This window comes from Trichosurus vulpecula, chromosome 4 (genome assembly GCF_011100635.1).
Source record: "Trichosurus vulpecula isolate mTriVul1 chromosome 4, mTriVul1.pri, whole genome shotgun sequence".
Taxonomy (NCBI): Eukaryota; Metazoa; Chordata; class Mammalia; order Diprotodontia; family Phalangeridae; genus Trichosurus; species Trichosurus vulpecula.
The window spans coordinates 145,519,443-145,546,255 of NC_050576.1; the positions used below are offsets into that span (position 1 = coordinate 145,519,443).

Genomic DNA, 26,813 nt, shown 5'->3' on the forward strand with positions numbered 1-26,813 from the left:
TTCAGGAAAGCATGTAATATCCATGAATCCTTTCCTTGCCAACAACTTCTGAGCTGTGCCGCCGATTCTAATTTTACTCCATGTCTCATAGGCTGTGAGTCTCATTTATGATAAAATTACTGGGAAGCCTAAATCACTCACCACTATGAAAAGGAAGCCAGAACCAGTGGTCAAAGAAGAGTTCTTCTGCCATCTGGTGGTTATTAGCTCTAGGTCAATACACTCACTTTCATACCAGGATGAGGCAGGCACTGAAGGATCCTACCGAATTACTGGCAGAATAGGTAAAAATTTTCCTGGTGATTTTCAAAGTGCTTTTTTTTTTTAACCAAAATCATGTGCCAAAACATGTCAAGGCAACAACTAATGTTAACATATATACAGGCAAATATATATACACACAAATAAAGTACTTTGTATGCCTTAAAATGCTATAAAATGTCAGTTATTATTATTGCAACTTCCCCAAGTTCACAAAGGTCATATGAGGCCGAGCTGGGATTTGAACCCAGGTTTTCTGACTCCAAATTGAATGCACTTTCTACCACATAATGGGGCTGGCACCATTTGTATATGTAACTAAAAATAAGGCAACAAATGATGCAAAATAGAACTGATCTGCCAGGTTTTTTGTAGTGATCTTTATTCACTGGCAAAGATAATGGAAACACCACATTTGTATGTTTCTGCCCCAGAACCAGATGCACTACATGGGCGATGGTAATACAAAAAAAAAAAATGAAGTAAATGGAGTGTCAGGACCCGAAGAACACACGCAGAAGTCAATGTTGGAGACAGTACACCTAAAAGTCCTGGGCATCAATCCTCAGGATATCTCAGAGAGGGAGGGGGAAGACAAGACAGGGAATATAGCACCTACTCTACGCCAGGCACTGTGCTAAGCACTTTACAAGTATTATCTCATTTGATCCTCGTAACAATCCTGCAAGGTAAGTGCTATTGTTGTTCCCATTTTACACATGAGGAAACTGAGGCCAACAGAGGTTAAGTGACTGGCAGCATCATATAGACAATATGTGTCTGAAGCCACAGTTGAACTGAGGTCCTCCTGTCTCCAGGGCCAGCATGTTATCCACTGCGCCACCTAGTTGTCAAAGGAGGGAAGTTTCCAAAAGAATAGAAAAAAATAATGTTTTTATACCCACCCACCCACCCCCAAAAAAGAAGGGGGAATGGCAACTACGAAGGCATTAACAACTCTAAAGCCATAATGCCTAAATTTCCATCTGTACACACTTGGCTAGGAGGTGACATTGGGCTGTCAAAGTCAATGCGAGAGAAAGGCAAATTCTGGCAGGTCCTAGAAATGAGAAAGGCTGTGAGCTAGGCCTGGAAATGGATGTATGTCCGCTATCTGACAACCAGCCTAGCTAAATTTGAAGGGACTCAGTCTGGCTAAGTTTGGAATGGGTTGGCCTAGCTAAATTTGGAGAGGGTCAGCTTGGCCAAAGTTTGGAGAGGGCCAACGTGGCTAAATTTGGATAGATTAATTTCAGAGAGATATACTTTTTGACCATAGCAACTCATGGAGCCCATCTACTAAGTTATAGAGGTGCTCCTTCCTTGGAGGAGGGAGGATCCGTATTAATATAATTATAGATCCTTGGCATCTTACAACATAAAATCTTTATGAGAAGGGCTTACGCACACACAGCCATTACCTCTGATGATGGGATACTAGAACATTTTTCAGTCAATTTTTCACAGCAGATCAAACATGTCTTCACAGTTGCACAACTTACTGAGAGATATACGTAGTATAAATTTCTACTATGTCCTTTGGTTATTGATGACTAAAAGTAATTGATTCTTTCTAAAGCATAGAGCAAAATGCAGCTTTGGGATTGTCTCCAAACAAGTGTCTCTCACACATTCATTGAAACTATACAAGATTCTATGGCAGAGGTGATTATGAAGATAACTTTATTTTAAAACCTGATGAGTATTAAGGTCAATATTAAGAGACACGAAACAGGAAAATGATTGCTTACACTTAAGGTATTTGCCTGTGTTATAAACAATATCCTGTGCAGAGTCCAAAAGTAAGAATGATTCCCTATCTTTGGTACGTTTCTGTGAGTACAGCTATTCACAGATGATATGGTATGAATTGCATTGAGCCCTGGAACACTACCAAGCCTTCTCAGTAAGATTCATAATAATTTGAAAAAGATGAATTTGACCATCTGCACTGGAAGAAATAAAGTGACTGAAAAACACATATTACCCAGATTATGATATGTTGTGAGGCCTATTAAATTATGAATGCCTTGATTCATTTTACAGCATCTGGCTTGTGTTTTCTATGACCCTTTCTTATGATGTATATGAGAATATGTATGCTTCTTAGAATTTTGTAGCTACAAATGCCATCCTTCCCCACTGGGGAATAGGAATTAATTGGTATTGCTTACTAGAATAAGTATAAGAAAGTGCCTATTTCTACAAAATAGTATTTACCATTCTTTTGCTGGGATCTCTGTAATTGTGAGTTTATTCCACCGACCCCAATGCCATCCTTCTGGTACTGGCAAAGTAATTTTAAAATTGCCTGCTATCTTATTTATCTATGTAGTTTTAACTGTTAATTGCTTTCTTTTGCTTTCATCCATAAAACCAGAGAGAAAGTCTCCTTTTTCACCAATTATAACATGATAGATAAACCTTTGTCTGGTCCCAAATGGCCCATAATACCTGGAATCACATACCAGGTCCTCCACATCTCTCCTTTGTTAGCAACCTTGAGTAAATGCAACATTCCAGTTCCATATTTACATATCCCTCAACCAATTACTAGGGCATCCAGGTGGCACACTGGATAGAGTGCGAGGCCTGGAGTCAGGAAGACTCATCTTCCTGAAATCAAATCTGACCTCAGATGCTTTCTAGCTGTGTGACCCTGGGCAAGTCACTTAACCTTGTTTGCCTCACTTCCTCATCTGTAAAATCAGCTGGAGGAAGGAAATGGTAAACCATTCCAGTACCTTTACCAAGAAAACCCCAAATGGGGTCACACAACTTAAATGAAACAACAGCTATCAATTACTACACTCAAAAATTCTGACAACAGAGGTAATAGCTAACACCTTGCTCTCCAGCATTAACATCTTGGAAACTCCCCCAAAGAGGGAGACATAGGTCAGAGACAAAACTTCCTGTACAAAAGAAGGAAAGCTCAGAAGTCCTCTTTGGAAAACACTGCCACACCATCGCATCAATCTGGTAGCAGATTTGGGAGATCGTATCATTCCTTTCCTATCTCTAGCTGGCTTCTAATGATTCTCATTTGGACTCTTAAGTCTTTTGTGGGGGTGTTCTTTTCCCCTCACAGTATGGAGGGTGAGTTACCATGTAATCTTCTATCTAGAAAGGCATTTCATGGCCAGTGTTGAAAGTGAAATGGATATAAAAAATTGATCATTTCTTCCTAATTAAACTTTCTCCATCTTACACAGAGACCTCTGGTTTCAGTTGAACTCTATCACATTGCTGCTTGCTGCAGCAAAAATTTGTATCTTTGAAACCAATGTGCTTCCAGTGATGCTATATAACTGTAAATCATGTAACCGAAATTGTAAGTGACTCAAAAGACAACAGAAACATGCATAAAGTCAATGATTTCTCCAAAGAGATCGGGATCAGAATTTGTAATGGAAAAATTGAATAGATAAAAAAATAACTATGGTCCAGACTATGATATGCACCTGGAAGGATAGTCTATCAGTCTAATAAATTAGTACATTGGTAGGGAGGGGATTGAGTAAGGTTGTTTCCTATTAATATGATGAGCTTTTAGGTTGGTAAAGTATTTTTCATCCATCAGATCTTGTCTGAGACCTTTTTGTTGGCATTTTCCCATAGAGGTCATATAACAGTAGTAGCCTTATATCCCAGATCTGAATTTACCTATCCTAGGTCCAACCTTGAGGGCTATCCCTAAAATCACTCTGCCTTTGGCTCATTATGCCCTCATTATACCCAGAGTTTGCCCTGGGAAAATCTCTAAAAGTAGTTCATGTCTAGGTCTCCACATATGGGGAACAGTTCCCCAGATCCCATAGCTCATGTTTATTTAGCTCTTTACTGTTTACAAAATGTTCCCATGTTATTTCATTTTTAACTTCATGACAATCTTGTGAAGTAGATGCTGTTATCCATCCCATCTTACAAACGAGTAAACAGAGAGAGATTAAGTAGCTACCTAGAGTCACCACATTGAGGATTATGTAAGTTAAGATTTGAACCCAAATCTTTCAGACTGAGGCCAGCACTCTTATCTATTACATCTCTCAAGGTGATAATGCGTATAACGGGTATAGGAAATCTCTATTCCATCTAAAAAACCCCATGAAAATGCGTAATTGATTCACAGGATTCCTAGCCCTAATTCTCCTTTATAGAGTCCCCCTGAGACTCTTCCCTGTCCCCCTCAATACTAGTGTCTTTCCTCTGAGAATACCTCCTATTTACCTTGTATATTTTTTCATATGCCTGTGGTTTTCATGGTTTTGTTTTTGTTGTTGGTTCAATCGTTTCGGTTGTGTCTGACTCTTCATTCACCGCCCCACTGGGGTTTTCTTGGCAGAGATACTGGAAGGGTTTGCCATTTCCTTCTCCAGCTCATTTTACAAGTGAGGAAACTGAGGCAAACATGGCTAAGTGACTTGCGCGCGGTCACATAGCTAGTGCTTTCACGTCGCCTCTACCATTAAAACGTATGCCCCTTCGGATAAAACCTAGGAGCTAGAATAGACTTTGACTAATTCAGTTCCAAAGCTAGTTCAACAAGCTCACTCGGCTTCAAACTTCGGGGGTGGAGGAAAGGGTGGGAACAAAGGGTCACGTGGACCTCTAGCCCCGCCTTTGGAGGATTGAGGGGGTGGAGCGACTCAGCTGGGAACGAGACTTTCGCCCCTCCGGCGGGTTCTCTCGCGAGAGCGAACCGAGCCGTAAGCTTGGGCACCACCTTTTGCTTCCGGGTCAGAGTTCCGGCTCGCAGTTCCCATGTGCGGGAACCTTGCTGAAAAGTAGTTGTCTCCCTCCTAGCGGCGCACTAAGGCGGTGAGGGAGCTGCGCGAGGCAAGGTAGGGAGCGGAGCGGGGAGCGGGTGCGCGTAGTCCCGGACACGCTGGCGCCGGTGCCACTTCACGGCGGAAGGGGAGCGGGGAGCTGGGGTTACCCGGCTTGGGGAGGTTGGAGACAGCCTCAGCCCCAGCCAGTGTGTGGCAGAGACCACAGCCCGAGGTGGGGAGGGGGGAGTGTCTGGTTCAGACACTTTAACCCCGGGCTCGGCCGGCCGCCTCGGTGCTGGTGAGCCCCAGGAGAGGTGTGTCTTTTCCCACGTGTCTGTCACTCTGTAGTGTCTGCCCGGGCAGGGCGGGCTCCGAGCGCCTCTCCCAAACACGGGCAAAACAGGCCATTCGCCGGCACTTTCCTCTTCTTCGGCACATCTCCAATCCCCGGGATATCATCCCCATTTATTCCTCCTCCTCTCCAGTCTCTAGTGAAGAGGCTGCTCTTCCCATCGAGGCCATTCCGCTCCGTGCTTGTATCCTGGATACCTTTCCCTCCTTACTCTTGGGCAGATTGTTCCCATAGCGCCCCCCCCCCCCAAATCTTTAATCTTGATCTGTACTGCTTAATCTCTGCCATCTACAAACCGGCCCTGGGCTCCTCTTCCGTAAAATCAAAATGCCCTCCATTAGTCCTCTTTCATCTCTTCAAGCTGTTGTCCCACATCTCTCCTCTTTCACAAATTCCTGCGGATAAAGCTGCTTAAGGTCTTTATGCTTTCACTTCTCGGCTTTTAGCAGTCTGACTTCTGGAACTGTGGGTTACCAGGCAAGTTCATGTTTTCCATTGTTTTTGCTCAAAACTCAGACCGTCTTGATCTCTTCTGGAGGTCACCTGTCTGAGTTTTCCTGATGCTGCTCTTTCGTGTTCTCTTACCTGTCTGACCTTTTTTTTTTTTTTGCAGTCTCCTTTGCTGGATTATAATCCCCTTTCCATCCATTGACCTATTCCCTGACTGGGTGTACACCAAGGCTCTGTTCTGGACCCTTCTCTCTCTCCACTTTATTGGGGTCGAACTGTCAACACTGATTTGGCTCCTCTATGCCGTTAACTCCCAGGTATAAATACCCTCTTTCTTTCATTCTTTCTATCCGTTCCTATATATCTTATCTCAGGCCCTTGTCTTCTGCAGCCCATGGGGCATTTCCAACCGAATGTCCCACAAGCATCTTAAATTCATCAAATTCAGAACATAACTCGTCTTTATACCCAAATCTACTGCTCTTCCTAACTTCCTTCTTTTTGTAGGAAGTACCACCATCCATTCAGTCACCCAGTGAAACCTCAGCCATTCGTCACTCTTCCTCACCCCAGATATCCAGTCATTTGTCAGGTCTTTCTATGCCCCTAGGTCAGGCCCTAATCACTTCTTACCAGTAGTGTTCTAATAGTCTCCTAACTTGTCATATTTGCTCCATCCTCTCTCCCTTGTCAGCCCATCCTCCTCCCAGATGATGAGTTGAGTTCCTAAAGCTCAGGTCTGACTGGGTCACTTCCCTACTAGATGTGATCTAGTGGCTCCTATAATAAAATTAAAAGTCTAGACTCTAGAATAAAATAAAAACTCGTTCTGTTTGCTGTTTAAAGCCTTTCACAATCTGGCCTTTACCTACTTTTCCAGGCTCATTACACATTGTCACCCTTCACACACTTCTCAGTCCAGCCAAGCTAACTTCTTGGTACTCACACCTGAAGCTCTTTCCCATCTCTGTGTTGCACAAGTATACCTATACCTATGCCTCTTCTCATCTCTTTCTTTAGAATCTCTAATTATGGTCTCTACATGAGACATTTTCTGAGTTCCCCAGCTTCTAGTGCCTCCTCCCTCCAGATTGCTTTGTATTCATTTTGTGTGTATTTGCATGTACATATATACACATGCCATCTCACCTATTAGAATTTGAGCTCAAAGGTCAGAAACTGTTTGAGTTTTGTCTCTCTGTGTCTCCAGCACTTACCACAGTGTCCAGCACAAAGTAGGCACTTAATAAATGCTTGTTGATTGATTGGTTGAATGGCCTGATGTTTCATGCAGAATACTTATGCAGGAGTGGTACTCGCCTATAGTCTTCACATCTACTGTATAAGTTCCCAGGATTGCTCATTAACATTGTTGTATTTTTTTTTTAAGGTGGTAAAAGATGACATCTTTATCGCAGCAACTGCAGCGTCTTGCTCTACCTCAAAATGATCCTAGTCTCTTGACTAGGCGTGAGGTTGCATCCTTGCTGTTTGATTGTAGAGAAGCAGCCAGCATTGACAGAGACACCATCTTTGCTATAGGTAAGCACATCACATTTTAAAAAAAAATGATTTTCAGTGTTTATTTTCTGCATCACTGCATAGTTCAAAAGCCTTTTTCCCCTCTCTGGTATACTTAACATTTTCTTCTATGTTATAGCAGCTTTGAAGAGTTGTCTTATGTGGCATCTGAATGAGTGGATTGAGAACCAAAATTTGTTGCATCAAACCAGCTCTTTGCCACAGGCTTTGTGGGCTTTTCAAAAATCAACTAATATTTATTAGGCATCTACTGTGACCCTGATTGTGTCATATGTACCAGTGGCATCACACAAATAGAAACAAATCCCTTTGGGCCACATATTAACTTAGAAAACTTCAAATCAACATTATCTACATTGTATTGTATTTTTAATTTATTCCATTAAATATTTCCCATTATCATTTTTTATCTGGTTTTAATTTGGCCACATTCTAGGAAGGCCGTGAGTTCAATACCTTTGCTTTACAATATGATGCTTACAAAAATAGGTGTCAGTGTGGCATATAAAGAGCCTCTGACTTTAGAATTGGAATGCTTGGATTTGAATTCCCACCTCTGCTTCTTAATAACTTCAGTGGCCTTAGGCAAGTCATCTATTCTCTTTGGACCTCAGTTTTCTTCCTTGTAAAATGAGGGAATTAGACTGGATGGCCTATAAAGTCCCCTCTAGGTCTAACTCTTTAAAGTAGGAGTCTTAGGCTCTGCCTGAAAAGAGGAGTTTCTTTGATAAAAGAAAAGGCTCGGGCATAAAAGGCAGTGTATAATCCATCATGGATAGACTACAAGTCCTATAGAAATACAGAATTTCTAGTACCACAAATTAGGAAGGGCATTGACCACAAACCAGAGTGTACTTAGGGGAGATCAACTGAGCTGGTGAGGAAATGGGTTTATGTTAGAAAAGAGCATATTTTGGGGAAAAAAAGAGGGTATTTTGGAGGAAGAGTATGGCTGTCTTCACATACTTGAAGGGCTATTGTGTGGAAGAGGTTTAGATTTGGTTTGTTTGACCCCAGAGAACAGAACTAGTAGCAATGGATGGATGCTCAGCTTAGGCAGATTTAACTCCATATAAGCTAAAGCTTCCTAACAATTAGAGTGTTCAAAAGCAGGATGGCCTGCTTCAGAAGGTAGTGGATTCTCTGTCATGGGATTTGGCTGGGGGAAAGGAGGTTCCTTTATTAGGGGACAGAAACCACTTGATGGAAATGTTGTAGAAGAGATTTCTGTTCAGGACTAAGTCGGACCTCTGACATTCCTTCCATCTATAAGATTTATTTCAATATTATTTTGAACTAAGAAAGGTTTTCATGGAATACGAGTTACAATGGCATATAGTAATAAGATTAGCTAAACCTGATTGGACTAGAAGGGAGTAATGAGATAAAAGGTTGGATCAGAAATGTATTTGTGTTTTAGGTAGAAATAAATTCTATGTAAATTAGCTTGCAGCCCTTAATATTTAACTTTAACAAGAACCCACAGAGTAAATACTACAGTTTGCATGAATAATTTTGTAGTATTTAGAGCTGGAAGAGAACTTAGACATCATCTAATCTTACCCACTCATTTTACAGAAAAGGAAATTGAGACCCAAAGAGGTAATGCTACTTGCCTTTGAATTCAGATCCTCTCTCTTGAAAGTCAGTGCTCTTTATTTGTGTAGTGACCTATTTTAAGGATTTTCAAATGCTTGTTATACCTTAATGGTTGATAAATATTTTCTTCATTTGAAAGCTTAGCCAAATGCTTTTTAAATCATGTAGCAAATTGCTGGTAGGATCAGAATTGGGAAAGAGTTCATAGATGTAGCATTGTCCAAACCTCTAGACATCACTATGTCACTTCATTTGAAAGCTAGCCAAATGCTTTTTAAATCATGTAGCAAATTGCTGGTAAGATCAGAATTGGGAAAGAGTTCATACATGTAGCATTGCCCAAACCTCTAGACATCACTATGTCACTGGGTGTTTTAAAGAGTAAATGCATATGTCTTAAACTTTTATTATATATATATATAATATACTTGAAATAATGGTGGCATTTCATTATAATATTTCTGGGTCTTGACAGTAAGATTTATTGTCTTAATTTTTATGCAAAAACCACTTTCCACTTTTTTTCTTAGGATGTACTGGCCTTGAAGAGCTTATTGGGATTGATTCTTCATTTCAGAAGTTTGAGTCTACTTTGTTCAGCCAGTTGGCAAAAAGCTTGGAGAGGAGTGTTCAGACTAAGGCAGTGAACAAACAGCTGGATGAAAATATTTCATTATTTCTTATACACTTGTCTCCTTATTTCATGCTTAAGCCAGCACAGAAGTGCCTGGAGTGGTTGATTCACAGGTAGTCAGTTAAACGGTATTCATACTAATAGACTTAAAATCCTAAGCATTTTTAAAAATCACTAATGTAGTTCAAAGTACTCATTTGTGTAGTTAATTTTAAGGTTAAAATAATTTTGTTAGTAGATTTTTTTCTCTTATATTGCAGTGTCTATATACTGGGCAAGCATCCTATTCCAACATTAAAATGACCTTTTTTTTTTTTGGTGTTTACAAAAATAGGTACTAGGAACCTGTAATAAATGGCTTAAAATGTCTTTATTTAAATGAGGTCACTCTACCTTACTTTTGAGAATGGACCTGTAACACCTGGGAAAAGATATTCAAACATCCTTTTCTCCATAGAACTGCCGCAGTTTCTTGAATTGTTAGGGAAGAGTCAAGGGCACATACTTCCAACCTTGTGCACTATTCCTTTCCCCTTTTTTGTCTCCTGATCTCAAATACTACAGTAGGTTAGTGATAAATGTCAGTCTAGTAGGATTATTTGGACCACTAGTTTATGTCATTGGTGCATTTTCATAAATCCTCTCAGTGTACCTGATATGTAGGTAGAAGGTCTTCATATAAATCAGAGAAAGTTTGGTGCAGCAAACGGAGTGTTAACTGCCCTTTTTTGTGTAACTTTGGACAGATCATTTCCCTTTGGCGCTCTGTGGCCTCATCTGTAAAGTGAAGATCTTAAATGTTTTTTTATGTCATAGCCATTTGGCACTCCAGCAAAGTTTGTGGTCTCCTCCGAATAATGCTTTTAAAAATTTAAAATACATGAGATTAAAAAGGAAATCAATTCTGTTGAAATACAATTATCAAAATATTTTAAAAAATACGTTAATGGATCCCAGATTAAGAACCTCTAGTCTAGACAATTTTTAAGGTTCTCTCTAGCTCATTTTCAGCAAGCCACTGTTCAAGGCTTAAAGAGTGAATAGACTAATTTTACTGATGAGAATCTTCCTAATTATGTTTCAGACAACATTTACCTTATTAATTCATTGTCATTCCTTAACAGTATTTAATTGATCTGATGTAATGGATAGAGGCTAACAATTTAATGTTAGAATTTTATATATATATACGCATATACACATATACATACACATAGACACACACAAGCAGACTCTGAATGACAGTGCCTTAACCAGGGTCTTTCACATTAATGTCAGTACATTAGATATAATCCAGTTCCCCTGTAAGGTCTGAAAACTTCATTCTAACATTTTTTGACTATTTCTTGATGACATTGTTCTGATGGAACTGATTCCATAATTGTTAATTACATAATCTCATTTGACCATTTCCCCCCAATAGAATGATGACATTAGCTGGGGATTGCCTATATCTACTATATCTACAAATACTATATATTTATAAATGTCTGCCGTGGACATGGAAATTACTTCCATTAAAGCATAGAATTTTAGAAATACAGGAAACTTTTTAGTTGTGGAATGAATATTGATGAGTTCATATTCACTTAGCAAGTTATAGCTGTAGCTTTCATGTCCATTTCAGTCATACTAGACTGCCAACGGTCTCTTGATCTTATCCTGCCCTTTCCCACCTCTGCTCATTTTCAGCAAGCCACTCTTCAAGCCTAGCATACTCCACCATTCAGTCAAAGTTTTTATTCCTTTTTTTTAAAAATTATTTATTTTAAACATTCTTATCTTTTTAAATCTTGAGTTGCAAATTCTCCACCTCCCTTCCACTCCCTCTCCTCCCTTCCCCACTGAGAAGGTAAGCAATATATCAGGTATACATGTGAAATCATGCAAAACATATTTCCATATTAGCCATATTGTAAAAAAAAAAGTGAGAAGATTATACTTCAATTTGTACTCAGAGTTCATCAGTTGTCTCTCTGGAGATGAATTGCATTTTTTCATCATGTGTGCTTTGGAATTGTCTTGAATCATTGGAGATAAAGGAAACTTTAAAGATAATTTAGTTCAGTACCTTTAGTTTACAGAAGATAAATTCGAAGCCCAGAGAGGTTAACTGACTTACTTAAGGTCCCCCAGCAGAACCAAATTGAAGAGGCACTATAATATCCAACTATTGTATTTCAAAATAAAGTGATGTTAAGGACTGTTAAGGGGTGTCCCTTGAACTTGTCTGAGTTGCTGTATTTTCCAGAAACATTGGACACAGAGCATACAGGAGGCCCTAAATGTGTCAAAGATGAAGCCCTTCCACCCCCCAAACTAACATAATTTGTTGTTTGCACCCTAAGCTGGATTTTCTGTGTGTCCTTGGAGGCAGGACAGGCACCAGCCACTCTGTGCTGGGCAGTGAAAATGCTTGTGCCTCTGGAGTTCTTTGCAGATAAGTGGACCCCCATCTTTATAGTTTAGCCGTTCCTAAGGGAAAAGAATAAGTCTTTTGCCGTAGCCTTGCCCCTCCCCTTTGGGAGGGGTTTTGTCTTTACCCCACATTTACTGCACCTTTCTCCTCCCATGCCACACCCCTTCCTGTTTTCTCCTTTTGTTGTACTGTCTTAAATAGGCAAATTTCTGTAAGGACTAGGAATTCTTGGGGTTTCACGTGCATGTTCATTTCTCTTGTAATAAACCTGGTTTTCACATAAGTTTCATCACATTGTGATTGCCTGTTGACAAAACTTAAATATCAATTGATATGCCTTATAACTTATTCTATATTTGTGTATTATACATTTTTCTAGAATTGAGAACACTTAAGTTTAGAAAATGTGGCATTTTAAATTATCTATTGGGGGAAAATATGTTGTTAATGTATTTTATAAGTTTAACTGTTTACCTTCTTCCTAGATTTCATATCCATCTTTACAATCAAGATAGCCTCATTGGTTGTGTTCTTCCATATCATGAGACAAAAATATTTGTTCGTGTTATACAACTTCTAAAAATTAGTAGTCCAACACATAAGTGGAATTGGTTGGAACCTGTTAAGGTATGATTATTAAATGACACTTGTCAGGGTATGTGCATCTAGTTATAATTGCCATGATTAAAAATCTTGATAAAGGGAAAATTCATTTTAAAAATATTATTTAGTTCATTTGACTCGTATTTAAAAATCTGTGTACTCTATTATTTATCATAAGTACCAATGGAAGGAAAATAATCCAGTTGGGAAAATTTTTAAATTAAGTTCATTCCATATAAAAATAATTTTGGGGAAGGAATAAAAATGCACAAAGTGTTAGGAAATTTGCTTATTACCTCAATTTTTAGCTTAAAAACACAAAACTTAGAAGGCTATGCAGTTTAATGGTGAGGTTCCTATTACATAGCCTTCAAAGGACAAGCTGTATGCATGTAAATGTTTGATAGTTCTTAGTTTGCAGTGATTTTGGTAGGCCAAAATTAGAAAAACTGGTTGCATGTCTTTTTAGAGCACTAAATTATCAAAGTAGGTGTAGATAAAAGCAGACTGGGAGAAATCAAGATTAAAAAATAGTTAAAAAAAAGGTGGAAAAAATCACAGGGACAGTCTGTAACTTACACATGCCTCTTTGTGATTTCTTTGCCTTCACTGGTTTGGAGTGGGCTTTGTGGTCAGGCTCAGAGCAATAGGACAGGGGTATGGAAATAGCATTTGAGGAAAGAAAAGAGGACAAATCTCCAGCCTATTTCTTCTCCCAAAGTTAGTGCTACTCAAACTGCAGAGTTGGTTTGGCTGCATTCCCTATCACCTTTCTTTCCCCATCTCTTTACCCTTTTTTAATACATTCATTATCTCCCTATTTCATGGTACATCAAATCTAAACTCTGCCTCCCACCATCTTCTATGGCCAGCCTTATTTCCACTACTTCACAATATGCATACCCCATTATAGCAAAGTTTCCTCATTGTACATTCTCACCTTCGTGTTTTCCTTTGTTTCCTGTATTCAGAATTCTCTGCCTATGGAAATCCTACCCATCCTTTAAGTCCTTCCTCTTCACTAAGCCTTTACTGATTTCTGTATCTCTAAATAAACTCAAAATTCCTATAGCCTGTAATGCTTACCTTTGCATTTAGTGTTATATTTTTTGTTTATTGTTTCATGTGTTATTCTTCCTAATTAGATTTAGAAACTCTGAAAGCAAAAATTATATGTTAGTACATTTTTTCGATAGTATCTAATCTAGTGCAGAGCGCTGTATGGACACTCAGTTAATATTTGTTAAGCTGATTAAATTCGTTTGTGATAGATTTGTCTTGTCTTTTAAATTTATTTTGACTGTTTCTTCCAACAGATGTCTGGGGTTCATTTAGCCAAAGGAACTTTGGTTACCCATTGCTACAAAGACCTTGGTTTCATGGATTTTATATGCAGTCTAGTAACCAAATCTGTAAAGGTGGGTATATATTGTTTTATTCTGTATATATAATGTCCATTAAAGTCATATTCTGGTGCTCCATCAAGGCATGAAGATGGCCCTCTTTTTTTCAAAATTTTGCCAGTAGAATGTAAACTCTGACAGAAAAGGCTTCAGATTCAAGTAGGGGCCTGATAATGTACTTTCTGTTTGGAAAAGCTCATCATCAGGCTGGTGGTGACAGGATGAGGGACTTCTTGGCCATATCAACTCTTGAAGACTGGCCATTAAGAGGGAGTATCCACCCAGATGTAGTGGGAATACCTTTCTTTATCTCATTATATAAAACAGTTTTATTTTGCTATGAAATCTGCATCAGTAAGTGAGCAGTTCGCATGATATGAAAATGCTTTTCTTTAAAAGTGAATTGTTAGATTATTTTAGTACAAGTTGAATTACTGTTCCCGAAAAAGCAGTTTTAGAAATATTTATTTGTGTATATGTATATATATGCACACGTATATACATAAATATCTTGGAATGTAAATGATAAATCATTGTCACAATCATTAGCCTATTATGTTCATCTAGTCTTCTGATTTTATAGAAGAAAAAGTAAATACATCAGCGATGGTTGAGTGCTCCAATTTCTGGTATTAATTAGAAAGAGAGCTTAGTCCCCTTAGTCATCAGTGCTATTATGTTATATGAAAACTGTATTTACTCTCCTAGTTGTGGATGTAGCCCATGTATGTCCCTCTGAATTTCCAGAGCCTTCCAATTCTCTAGATGCTCATGTGGCCCTGTTTTAATACCATAAGACCTGCATTTGAAAATGGCAGTCTGCAAAAGACATACCTACCACCACACCTCCCCAAAACTGGCGTTGTCTTTGCTGACCCTGTCACTTACTATTTTCCGACTGAAATGACAAAAAACAACCTTTGTTATATTGAGGGGATGTTATAACCTGTATTATTATCTTAGACTCAAGTATGCAAAATATTGTCCCCTGAAACAACTGCATAGAGGAAAAGCTTGATAATAAAACAAAACATGATTAGTTTAGAAGGTAGCTAGATACATCATACTAAGCATCAGCTTTAAAATATGTAACTATATTGGTACAATGACAGACTACTGCTGGTACTGGGTTTCTGTTGTGCCAGTTAGGTCATTACCACAGTCTCCCAATTTAGCAGACACCCGATGAGATGTATAATTTGGAATTAGTTATGTTGCATTAAAATAAGAGGATGCAAAAAAAAAGTATTTAAAAATTTTGAAGAAAATAATTTGGTTCTTATACTTATGTCTAGTTATTGTCTTCCTAGTCTAATTCTTTCTGATTTTTCCTTTATAGGTTTTTTCAGAGTATCCTGGAAGTTCAGCTCAGTTGAGAGTCCTACTGACTTTTTATGCTTCCACAATTGTGTCAGCTCTAGTGTCTGTTAATGTCATATCAGATGCTTTAGTTGCTAAGCTTTTCCCCTATATTCAAAAGGTATGTTCTCTTTATATGTAAAATGGATTATTATTAGCTCCTATCTACTCACTAATTTCTAAGAATTCTTTTAGAAGAATATTGATATTTGATATACATTTATAGAAAAGTTATTTAAATCGTGTAAAAAATATGATAATTGTTGAGGTAATAATTTCTAGAGAAAGTATTTTCCGTCTCTCTCCAAAGCTGCCATCTTGGGAACTTATTGGAAAATCTCCAAGTTCAAATTATCTGGCTACTATTCTCATCATTTGAAACATTTGACCAGAAAAAAGCAGATTAGTACAATCCAATTTGATTTTTCTTTCTTCATCACCTTCCCATGTTAATGCCAGTGTCTCTTCTACCTACTTCCATGGGTCTTAGCATTCTTATGTTTTCCTCTGTCAATAGTCAGATTGGTGGCGTTCATCTCTTGTCTCAAAATTTCTCCCTAATTAAACTCCCAGTCTCTCAGGGGTCTTAGCTAAATATTAGGAGGAAAGAAACTTGACAAAAATAAGTTAATTATGTTTGGAGGGAGTGGGGTAGAGATCATAGGTGGGTTGTATTTCGTTTATTTTTTGTGAGGCAGTCAGGGTTAAGTGACTTGCCCAGGGTCACACAGCTATTGTGTCAAGTGTCTGAGGCCACATTTGAACTCAGGTCTTCTGACTCTGCCCCACGTAGCTGCTCTCTCTGTGCCGCCCCCGCACCACCCCCCACCTTTTATTTTGGTGGGTTATATTTTAAAAGAGGAATTTGTAAACTCTGGAATGTGTATTTTAAGTATGTCTTCAGCAAGCATTTATTCATTAAGTGCCTGTTCTGCGCCAAATACTGTGCTTGGCATCAGGGATACAAAGACAAAAGTCTTGCCATCAAGGAACTTACATTCTGTTGGCATGTGCCTTATGTTGTTCCTTGATTCCTGGCATCCCCTTACTTACACTTGCCCAAGGTCAGCAAGTACCCACCCCACTTCCGAAAGATAGCAGACATGTACTTTACATGATGCACTGAGGTTCTGTTATGTAGTATTCTAAAAGTGGTAGTGCATTTTCAAGCTTAAAGTAGCTTTAAGCTGCACTAAGACTTTTGGGACATGTATAAGTAGAAAACTAAAATTCTGTTTATTTGTCCCAGGATGATTGTGTATCTATGAGATGAAACATAATTTATATTTTTCTCCAATCTTTTGAAAAAATTTTAGGGACTAAAGTCATCTTTACCTGATTATAGAGCTGCAACCTACATGATAATCTGTCAAGTCTCAGTGAAAGTGACGATGGAGGATACTTTTGTTCATTCCTTGGCATCACAGATTGGCAAAACCTTGACCAAAATCCCCTCTTTGATCAAGGATGGATTAGGTTGCTTGATTATACTCTTGCAGAGACAGAAAGTAGAGGGCCTTGGGAAAAAGTAAGTATAGGATAATGAAAAAACAAATTCTTTGTTCCTGGAACAACTGAATAAATTTGTTTTGAGTTAAATGATACATGCTTTTAATTTATAATTGCCCTATATTGACTACCAGAGGCAAATAATATGGACTTGATTCTTTATAGGCTGTTTGCTCACCTATGTAATGTTCCTGACCTTGTTTCCTTACTACATGAAATTTCTGTGGCGTATGATATCAGTCCTCTTTTGCGTTACATGCTTCCCCATCTTGTTGTCACCATCATTCATCATGTTACAGGTATGTGATTTTATATTATGCTAAGTGATTGTGTCTTAAACTGATTTATTCTTTGCTAATAATGAGAGAGCTTAGTTCTTCAAATGTCCCTTAACATTTGGATGTTCTTATGCATTAAATATTGCAGTTTCTGACTAATCTTAATTGAGGGAATGCTTCTTAAGGCGTGTTAATTGAAGCTTTTTAAAATTTTAAAAATGAGGTGTGGTTATTTAGCATGTACTTTTTTTTTTTAACTCATTAAATACTTGAGAGAGAGCCTCTAAGAAGAAACACTTAAACTAAAGTTGCTACCACTAACATCACAGATATTATCAGTCAGTGGGAAAAGATTTTCTATACTAAAGTTTGATTTCCAAGCAACTTTTCAGAAATAAGCCTCTTTGATGAATGAGGCTCATTATATATTCCAAAAACCAGTGACTGATACCATTAGGCCTAATGCTGATGATGTATCTAGTAAGGACTATGAAAAACTGGTTGGAGGAGGGAATTATTGAAGTGTATTTTTATCCCTTTACTAGATTTAGGTTTTTTAAGTTTTTAAGAGATTTTTTAGAATTCTTTGTGCTACTGGATTGGGTTGGTTATTAAAAGCCCTAAATTCTTGTCACAGGCAGTGTTTCCTGAGAAGTTGTTGATTTCTCTGTGTCTTTTCCCATCTGTAAAATGAAGATAATACTGACTGCATGGTATTTTAATTTGTAAGCAAATCTAATGTTTTTCATATATGAAAGTGCTTTGCAAATGTAAATCACTATGCAATCTTAATGTATTTAAAATATTATCCCTTTGGATAACAGTGAAAGAGAGAGTAAAGTATGTCTTTTGAAACCATCCCGATTTTAAAACTTGTCTATTAGTGAATTGAGTAGAATTAGTATTTTTGAATGCTTTTGTTTTTCCCAAGATCTGTGATTTCATCCCTCCACTGATGTAGATTGAAACCCTTCCATGCTTTAGTGGATAGATGGTATTCTTTGGTTGCTGTGGCCAAAAGAGATTTATCCTCCAGTGACCCAGCTTTCTGGTACCAAGTCTTCTCTGTTTAGCTTGGATGGTTCCTGGATGATAGATAGAAGGGTTGTTGTTAGATCAGTACTTGTATCTTTTTTAACTTGATTGGATTTAATAGAACTTTTTCTGTGCTGAAAGAGCTGTTGAGAAGCCAGGTTCTTTTTCATGATGAGATGTTGAAGTGTAAGACATCAGTTTAAAAATAATTGAGATTTCCCCCTATAATGCTTGTTTCTATGTTGTTGCTTACTAAGAAGAAGAAGAAGAAACTGAGGAGCTGGACAGTCACATATATGCTAGACTCTTAGAAGATGTACTTAAAGATATATCGTTGGAAAACAACTTAGACCATTTGTTGGCTAGGTAAGATGCCACTTTTAAATTATATATGTAGTCTGGTTGATTCCTGGATGGGTTTTCACCCTTCCCATGCTCCCTTGCTTTTCTACACTTTGTTTTGATGCAAACCATTTTATTATTCACAGATACTGTATTTCTGCAAGACTGGTCAGTGAAGACATATTATTTTGTTTTATTAGATTCCATTTGTCTTCTGTAATACTGTTTCATTGTATTGGTGGCTCTGGAGTCAGATGTTTTCAGGATAGATTAATATGAAACAAAAATTGAGCACACTTTGATATCACTCAGTAACTATTAATAGGAAAGCCTTAATTATAGGGAAGAAATGGCATTTCTTCTTCCTGGTTAAAGGTACTTGCATATCTAATAAGGAGACCTCTTATTGACCCATATTTTATTAATTGTTTTGTTTCTTAGCACTCTTCTCGAAGAATATATTGCATACAGTTCACAGAAAGAAACAGATTCTAAGGCAATAACACTACTTAATGAACAACTTCTTCCTCTCATTAGGCTTTTGGAAAGCAAGTAAGTTACTTTTTCCTTATATGTACTTCTTTATGAATTAAGTAGGGCTTCCCAGTTCTAATCAGTTCTGTAAATTAAAAAATCATATTTCACACAGAAATCTTGTGTTGAATTGTTTGCAGTATGCAGTGGGCTGTCAGTAGGAGGAGAAAGTGTTGGAGATATTTCTGTTTTACAGAGATTTTCTTAGAGAAACATTCATTTTAACACAATTTGAGCTCTTCCTTTTGGTTTTGAAGATGTCCATTTAATCCTTAGTCAGTAAGCGTTAAGTGTTTGCTATGTGTCAGGAACTATATGTACTAAGGGAGTACGAAAAGAGGCAGAAGACAGTCTTCCCTTAAAGCGCTCACAGTCCAGATTTTGGGGCTCTTAATATATCTGAACCCTAATTAATACATGCCTATAATGAAAGGGAGAATTATACTTTTTAAAAAAAATTAGAATGGTTGTATTGGTTGATTATATTCATGACTAATTTAATTTTCTTTAGACTTGAGTCCTTCAAAAAATTTATAAAAGGCTTGTGTGGGCTCTGAGTCAGTGATGGAGAAGGAATGCTGTAACAGTGTATCCCAGAGTTGGGCTCTTTAGTCTTTGTTCATTTTTCCTCATCCGCCTTTGCTCTCTTTTTCCTTGAATGAGGAAAAGAGGAGAGGGAGTGGAAAGTATTACAGACAGTAGAATTTACCACAATTCTCCGCAGGTTGCTAAATGAAAAAATTTAAAAACTGCATTAGAAGAAGCCTTTAAAACTATTTCTTTGCCTTTAACTTTTTTGTTAGGCAAACGACATATTTTATAACAATCAAACCTATATTTGACCAGTTTCCTTAAATTGAAGTGCAGAATACCCTCTCTGTTTGGTAGGGGGAGGTTCTAAGGATACATAGGAAAAATTCCCCACAAAGTTTTTCTGCAAAATGTCTCCATTTCTAGTGCCCATTCCAGCTTTATTAGGTGCTGATAGATTTTATTTTTAATATTAATTACATTTTTTGATCTTCAAAAATCTGCTTTTCTCCTTTCGCCCACCCCCAATTGAGAATGAAAGAAAAATAATACCCCTATTACAAACATGTATAGTTAAACAAAACAAATTTCCTCATTGGCCATGTCCAAAAAATTATTCTCATTCTGTATTCTGAGTCTTTCACCTCTCTATCAGAAAGCAGATAGTATGTATCCCCATCAGTTCTCTGGAATCACGATTGGTCATTATACTTTCTAGAGTTCCTTATTCTTCCAGAGTTGTTTTTCTTTACAGTATTATTGCTATTGTATAAATTGTTCTCCTCATTCTGTTTACTTCACTACGTCAGTTCATACAGGTCTCCCCAGGTTTCTCTGAAACTACCTCCAGCATTTTTTACAGCACAATATTTCATTACATTTGTATACCGTAATTTGTTCCACCATTCCCCAAATTTGTGGGCCCTCACTGAGATTCACATTCTTTTGTTTTTGTTGTTGTTCATTTTTCAGTTGTGTCCAAATCTTTGTGATCCCATTAATGGGTTTTCCTGGCAAAAATGCTGGAATGGTTTGCCATTTCCTTCTCCAGCTCATTTTACAGATGAGGACCTGAGGCAAACAGGGTTAACTGACTTGCCCAGGGTCACAAAGCTAGTAAGAGTCTGAGGCCAGATTTGAACTCAAGACAAAGAGTCTTTCCTGACTCCTGGCCCAGCAGTGCCATGTGACACTGTGCCACCTAGCTGTCCCATTCTTTGCCACTTTAAAAAGAGCAATAAATATTTTTGTACATCCTTAAGATTGGTTTTATTTCCAACTAATCCTTCTAATTCCTCCTTCTCTTGGGTACAGTGCATTTCTCTTAACTCCTTTGAACTTAAAAGTTTCTATACAGCTCTAGTCTTTTCATCAGGAGTTTTTCTGCTTCACTAAAGGTCCATTTTTTCCACTGTACTCAGGTTTGCTGGGTAAGTTATTCTTGGCTACAAGCCTATATATCCTTTGCTTTCTGGAATATAGAATTCAGAGCTCCCCGCTCCATCATAATGGTGCTTACTATATTGTGTGTGACCTTAACTATGGCTCCTCAGTACTTAAATTCTTTCTTTCTGGCTGCTTGTAGTATTTTTTTTTCCCTTAACCCTGTAAGCTTTGGATTTTATCTTTAATATTCCTGGGAGTTTTCATTTTGGCTTGTCTTTGAGGAAGTGGCCAGTGGATTCTTTCTATTTCCATTTTATCTCTCTGCTTCTAAGAGATATAGATAGTTTCCTTTTAATTTTCTAGAAATATTATATTTAGTCTTTATTTTTTTCATTATGGCATTCAGGTAGTCCAGCGATTATTAATTTTTTTTCTCCTCAGTCTGTTTTCTAGGTCATTTGTTTTTTTCTGTGAGATACCTTCCATATTCTTTTTAAATCTTTTGACTTTGTTGTGATATTTCTCATTGTCTCATGGAGTCATTGTCTTTTTGTTGTTGTTCAGTCATTTTCAGTCATGTGTGGCTCTTTATGGCCTTATTAGGGGTTTTCTTTGGCAAAGATACAGGAGTGGTTTGCCACTTCCTTCTCCAGTTCATTTTACAGATGAGTAAATTGAGGCAAACAGAGTTAAGTGACTTGTCCAGGGTCACACAGCCAGTAAGTCTCTGAGGCCAGATTTGAACTCAGGTCTTCTTGACTCCAGACCTGGTGCTCCAGCCACTGTGCCACTTAGATTCCCTTGTCTTCTTTTGGGTTCATTCTGATTTTCAGAGATTTTACTGCTTGTACGAGGTTTTGTTCCTCTTGTGCCAAAGTTATTAGTTCCCTTTCCAAATAGCTCTCATTTCTTTTCCTTTTTTTTTTCTTTGCCTCTAGCATTCTCGTTTCATTTGTAAAAACATTTTAAATATATATATTTTAACTCTACATTTCTTCTAGGAATACTAGTTGAATTTGTGCCCAAGCTGTGTTTTTCTTGGACACTTTTCTTGTCTATATTTTGGAGTCATTCTCTTCTTTGAGATTTGTGTTTTGGCCATCCGTAATAGTTTTTGAGGATGGGGTTCTTTTTTGTTTATTCATTCTTCCAGTTTACTTCCTGACTTCAGACTTGAAGTTACGGTGGTGCTCTGCACTCTTCTGGAGGGAAGGCTGGGCTAATCCTGTTGCTGGGTGTTGAATGTTGTGTTGTTCCAGGGTCTCAGGGACACCTTACACTAGAGACTTTTGCAAGCTCAGTGCTCCCAAAATGGTCTGACCCAGGGCAAAGTCTGATTGCTGCCCTCCTCCTCTGAGCTCTGCAAATTCCTGACCTGGGTCTGAGTCTGAGCAACAGTAGTTCTGCTGAACGCAGCTGGTTTTGAGGGATAGACCTATAGTACCTATGCATCTGGGATTTCTGCCCTTGTTAGACCTCTGCTGGCTTTAGATAGGCCTGGAAGCTGGAACTTAGACCCTGCTGTGCTTTTGCTCTGAGCTATACTGCTACTGCTGAATGCTCCTCACTTAAGTCCCCACGATTGCTTGTACCCCTATAATGCCACCTATGGATTCAGAGCCTTTCCTCAGTCCATCCTGGATCTGTAACCTGGACCCCGGTAGTGAGCACTAAAGCCTCAGCATCTGTTCCTGTTACGGTGGGGTGGGGTGGGTGGGGAGGGGACCCGAAGTGGTCTGAGACTTCCTCTTGCCCAGGTGCACAGCCTCATGCACCTGGCCAGATCCTATCCTTGATATCCCAAAGACTCTTTGTGTCTCTCTACTGACTTAGGCTGGACCATGACTTTTTCTTGAATTTCCAGATAAGGATTCAGTCTGGTATGTTTTCTAGATGTGTTTGGAAGAGTTTGGGGGCAGGGGGCTGAGCTCACTGCACTTCTTCCTGCTATTCTACCACCACTGCTGATAATGTTTTTAACATCTGCCAATCTTTATTTTTAATAAAAATGGTTTTTTGTGACTCAGTATCAAAAACCAGAAAAATAGGTGGACTAGAATGAGAATAGTATTGTGGGGAGCCAATAAGTCCATGTCAGATATCTTAAGCTTCAAATATTAACTCCTAGCATAGAGGGTTACTTTTATATTTTCTCCTGAATAACATTCTTTTTGATCATATTTCCTTTTTTTCCCTCCTTTCTAACTAATTTAGTTGTTTATGGATAGGGATTAATTTTAGCTTTTTGTTTATTTTTTTTAATATATTTTTTACTTATTGAGTTAAATATTTACATGTAAAAAATTTTAACATCCACTTTAAAAAATTTTGGCTTCCGAATTCCCTCTCCCTCCTGTCCGTCCTCCACAGAAGAAATATATCCATTATAAATGTGAAGTCATGTAAAACATAAAGCAGTTAGCCATGTTGTAAAAGAAAATACACAGAAAAAAGAAAAACAAAGAAAGTGAAAAAATATGCTTCAATCTGCTCTCAGCATTTACCAGTTCTCTCTCTGGAGGTGGGTAGCGTTTTTCATTATAGGTTCTTTGGAATTATCTTGATCAGAGAAGCTAAGTCTTTCATAGTTGATCGTCTTTAAAATAGTACTGTTACTATATTACTGTGTATGTGTGTGTGTGTGTATATACACACAGTATATATGTGTATGTGTACATATATGTATGTATATACAGTGTGTATATATACGTATGTGTACATGTATATATACACATATACACACACACACACATACTATATTACTGTTACTATCATCATTTCTTGGAGCAGTAGTATTCTATCATAATTGTATACCACAGTTGTTCATCCATTCTTCTGGGTATCCTTTGATTTTTCAATTCTTTGCCACCACAAAAAGAGCCACTTTATTTTTGTACAAATAGGTCCTTACTCCTTTTCTTTGATGTCTTTGAGATACAGACCTAGTATTGCTGGGTAAGAGGGTATACACAATTTGGTTGCCCTTTGAGCTTGGTTCCAAATTCTTTTCCAGAATGGTTGGACCAGTTCACAACTTCACCAGCAGTTTATTAGTGTCCCTGTTTTTCCACATCCCCACCAGCATTTGTCATTTTCCTTTTCTGTCATGTTAGCCAATCTGATATGTGTGTGGTGGTATCTCAGAGTTGTTTAAACTTGTATTTCTCTAATCAGTAGTGATTTAGAGCATTTTTTCATGTGACTATTGATAGCTTTGATTTCTTCTTATGAAAAGTGTCTGTTCATATCCTTTGACCGTTTGTCAATTGGGGGATGGTTCTTATTTTTACAAATTTGGCTCAATTCCCTATGTATTTTAGAAAGAAGAGAAATTCTTTTTCTCAGAGAAATTTGCTATAAAAATTTTCTGCCAGTTTTCAGTTTTCCTTCTAATTTTGTCTGCTTTAGTTTTGTTTGTGCAAAAACTTTCTTCATGTGATCAACATTATCTATTTTATTTCCCGTGATCCTCTCTATCTCTTGTTTGGTCATAAACTCTTCTCTTATCTCCAGATCTGACAGATAAAATTTTTCATGTTCTTCAACCCTCTCTGTATAAATCGTTTGTCCATTTTTACCTTATTTTGGTATATGGTGTGAGGTGTTGGTCTCTGCATAATTTCTGCCAAACTGCTTTCCATTATTCCCAGCACTTGTTGTCAGATAGTGAGTTATTGCCCCAAAAGCTTGGATCTTTGGATTTATCAAATTCTAAATTACTGTGGTCATTTGTTACTGTGTATTGTGTGCCTAATCAATTCCACTAATCTATCATTCTGTTTTTTAGCCAGTACAGATTGTTTTGATGATTACCACTTCGTAATATAGTTTGAAATCTGGCACTACTGGCTGCCTTCCTTCACATTTTTTAAAAATTGATTTCCTTTGACATTCTTGACCTTTTGTTTTTCCAGATGGATTTTATTATTTTTTTCTAGCTCTGTAACATAATTATTTGGTAGTTTGATTGGTGGCTTTTTATTTCTTACAGATACCCTAAGACATTAGATTTAGTATTGGAGGACCATCTGAAGGACGTTACAGATCCCCAAAAGCAAGAATTTTTTCATCGATTTATTTCTCTCTCCACAAGTGGAGGAAAGTTTCAGGTAGGCTCTGGTTACTACAGAGGATGAAGGGAAGGGAGCAGTTATAAAAATTGCATCATTAGCTAGGAGGGGCAAAGGAAATTTGTTCTCTTTCTCCTGTTAACTTAGAAAAGTCTTGAAGAAAATCAGGAACTGCTGAGTAAAGAAGGGAGGCTTTGAGTCTGCTGAGGAGCATGTCTTGGTTTTGGGGTACAGCATGAGGAAAGGCTTTGGCTAGTGTAGCATGGTTTGACGAAAATATGCTAGCATGATTAAAAAGGTATGCACTGAATGTGTTTGATTTGTGGAAGCTTCTGGCAGGAATGTTTTTCTGTCTGGTCTCCGTTAATGTTCTCTAAAATATAATGCAATGCAAGTTTCTAGTGAACCATGCTTTTCTTTCATCCTTTCCTGTCTCTGTCTTTCTACCCACCCCTCTTTTCTTCAGTTAAGGGGTAAAGAAAGATGAAATAACCTTAATAATACAATGTTGACTTGTACATTTGTCCCTCAAGTCTTTGGTATTTGCATTTTCATAGACATGTTGGATTTTCAAAAGTTTCCTGAGAATCCATGCCTAATCAACATTTTTCTTGTGCTAGCGAAATCACTGGATCACTGGCAAAAGACCTAGTCTTGGGAATAGTTATATAAATTAGATAATAACTGATTAGTTGGAGAGTTACTCCCTGCTATAAACATTAGCCTTATACCCTTAGTGATAACGTGTATGAATTCTAAGTCAGTACAATTAACTTGCATATCTCCTTAGTTTGTTCAGGGGTAAATTTTTAATGCCATTAAATAACCATTAAGTTGTTTACTAATCTTTGTTGTCAGTTCATTCAGACGAGTTTAATTTTCACTCAGGGACCACTCATAGCCACGGGGTATTTTGTTTGTTTGTAATTAGATGATAAATTGTTCATTTCTTAGCATTGCAGCTTTTATTTGGAGTAAAAAAATTACAAATATAAAATTAGCTTATCTTAGTATATGTTAGTATAGATTCTTGGTCTATCGTGAGCCAATCCATGGAGAGCTTCTCTCTAAGGAAGACAGAAAGTGTTGTGTTCTGACTTTGGTGTTTAAAATTAGGTTCTGGCAGTTACTGCCTATGTTGGACAGTTAGGTGGGCCGTTACGTTAAAAATGATCTAACGCAACTTTTTTTCTGAATCAAATAATGGTGATCTTTCCTGTGGACTCATTCAGTGATTGTGACATGTCCTGTAGTTCTTGGCAGATTCTGATACTTGCCTCACGCTTAGCTTGAACCATCCACTGGCTCCAGTGAGACTTTTGGCAGTTAACCATCTGAAGAATATTATGGAAACATCAAAGGTGAATGACAAATGACTCTTGTGCGTTTGTGTGTAATTCTTCTATAGGATGCCGTAATCTTATGCTAGAATAACAAATTGGAGTAAAGTCATGTACACTTGATGGTGTGTAATTGTAGCAGCCCTACTGCTTTGGATGTAGAGATATGCTTCTGTATGTTGTTCTTCCAAGAGCTAGAGATTCTAACAGCCATTATTTTTCTTCCCCTCTTAATTATAAACTGAATTTTTACTTTGGTTAAAAAAAATCATTCAATACATTGATAAACAGACGAGGCCCAAAGATGTTTGGTGTGTTGTGCAGGGCCATAGCTAATTAGTAGAAGAGTAGGACCAGTGAGCTCAGCTGATTAGGGAGAGAAGAAAATTAGTCT

General features: G+C 37.7%; 1 protein-coding gene across 2 annotated transcripts in view; it reads left to right on the top strand.

Moving 5' to 3' along the window:
- The first annotated feature begins 7,225 nt into the window (after nucleotides 1–7,225).
- HEATR1 (HEAT repeat containing 1) overlaps nucleotides 7,226–26,813 on the top strand; it is a 57,866-nt gene continuing 38,278 nt past the window's right edge. Inside the window, exons 1-11 of one of the 2 annotated variants that reach the window (XM_036755240.1) lie at nucleotides 7,226–7,377; nucleotides 9,507–9,723; nucleotides 12,515–12,656; nucleotides 13,949–14,050; nucleotides 15,375–15,515; nucleotides 16,711–16,922; nucleotides 17,069–17,202; nucleotides 18,474–18,582; nucleotides 19,000–19,110; nucleotides 25,001–25,118; nucleotides 26,333–26,440. In XM_036755240.1, the coding sequence (XP_036611135.1) occupies nucleotides 7,236–7,377; nucleotides 9,507–9,723; nucleotides 12,515–12,656; nucleotides 13,949–14,050; nucleotides 15,375–15,515; nucleotides 16,711–16,922; nucleotides 17,069–17,202; nucleotides 18,474–18,582; nucleotides 19,000–19,110; nucleotides 25,001–25,118; nucleotides 26,333–26,440 (1,536 nt within the window). In that variant the 5' untranslated portion in view covers nucleotides 7,226–7,235. The remainder of the gene's footprint in view (nucleotides 7,378–9,506; nucleotides 9,724–12,514; nucleotides 12,657–13,948; nucleotides 14,051–15,374; nucleotides 15,516–16,710; nucleotides 16,923–17,068; nucleotides 17,203–18,473; nucleotides 18,583–18,999; nucleotides 19,111–25,000; nucleotides 25,119–26,332; nucleotides 26,441–26,813) is intronic. The other variant, XM_036755241.1, reaches the window with a different exon arrangement.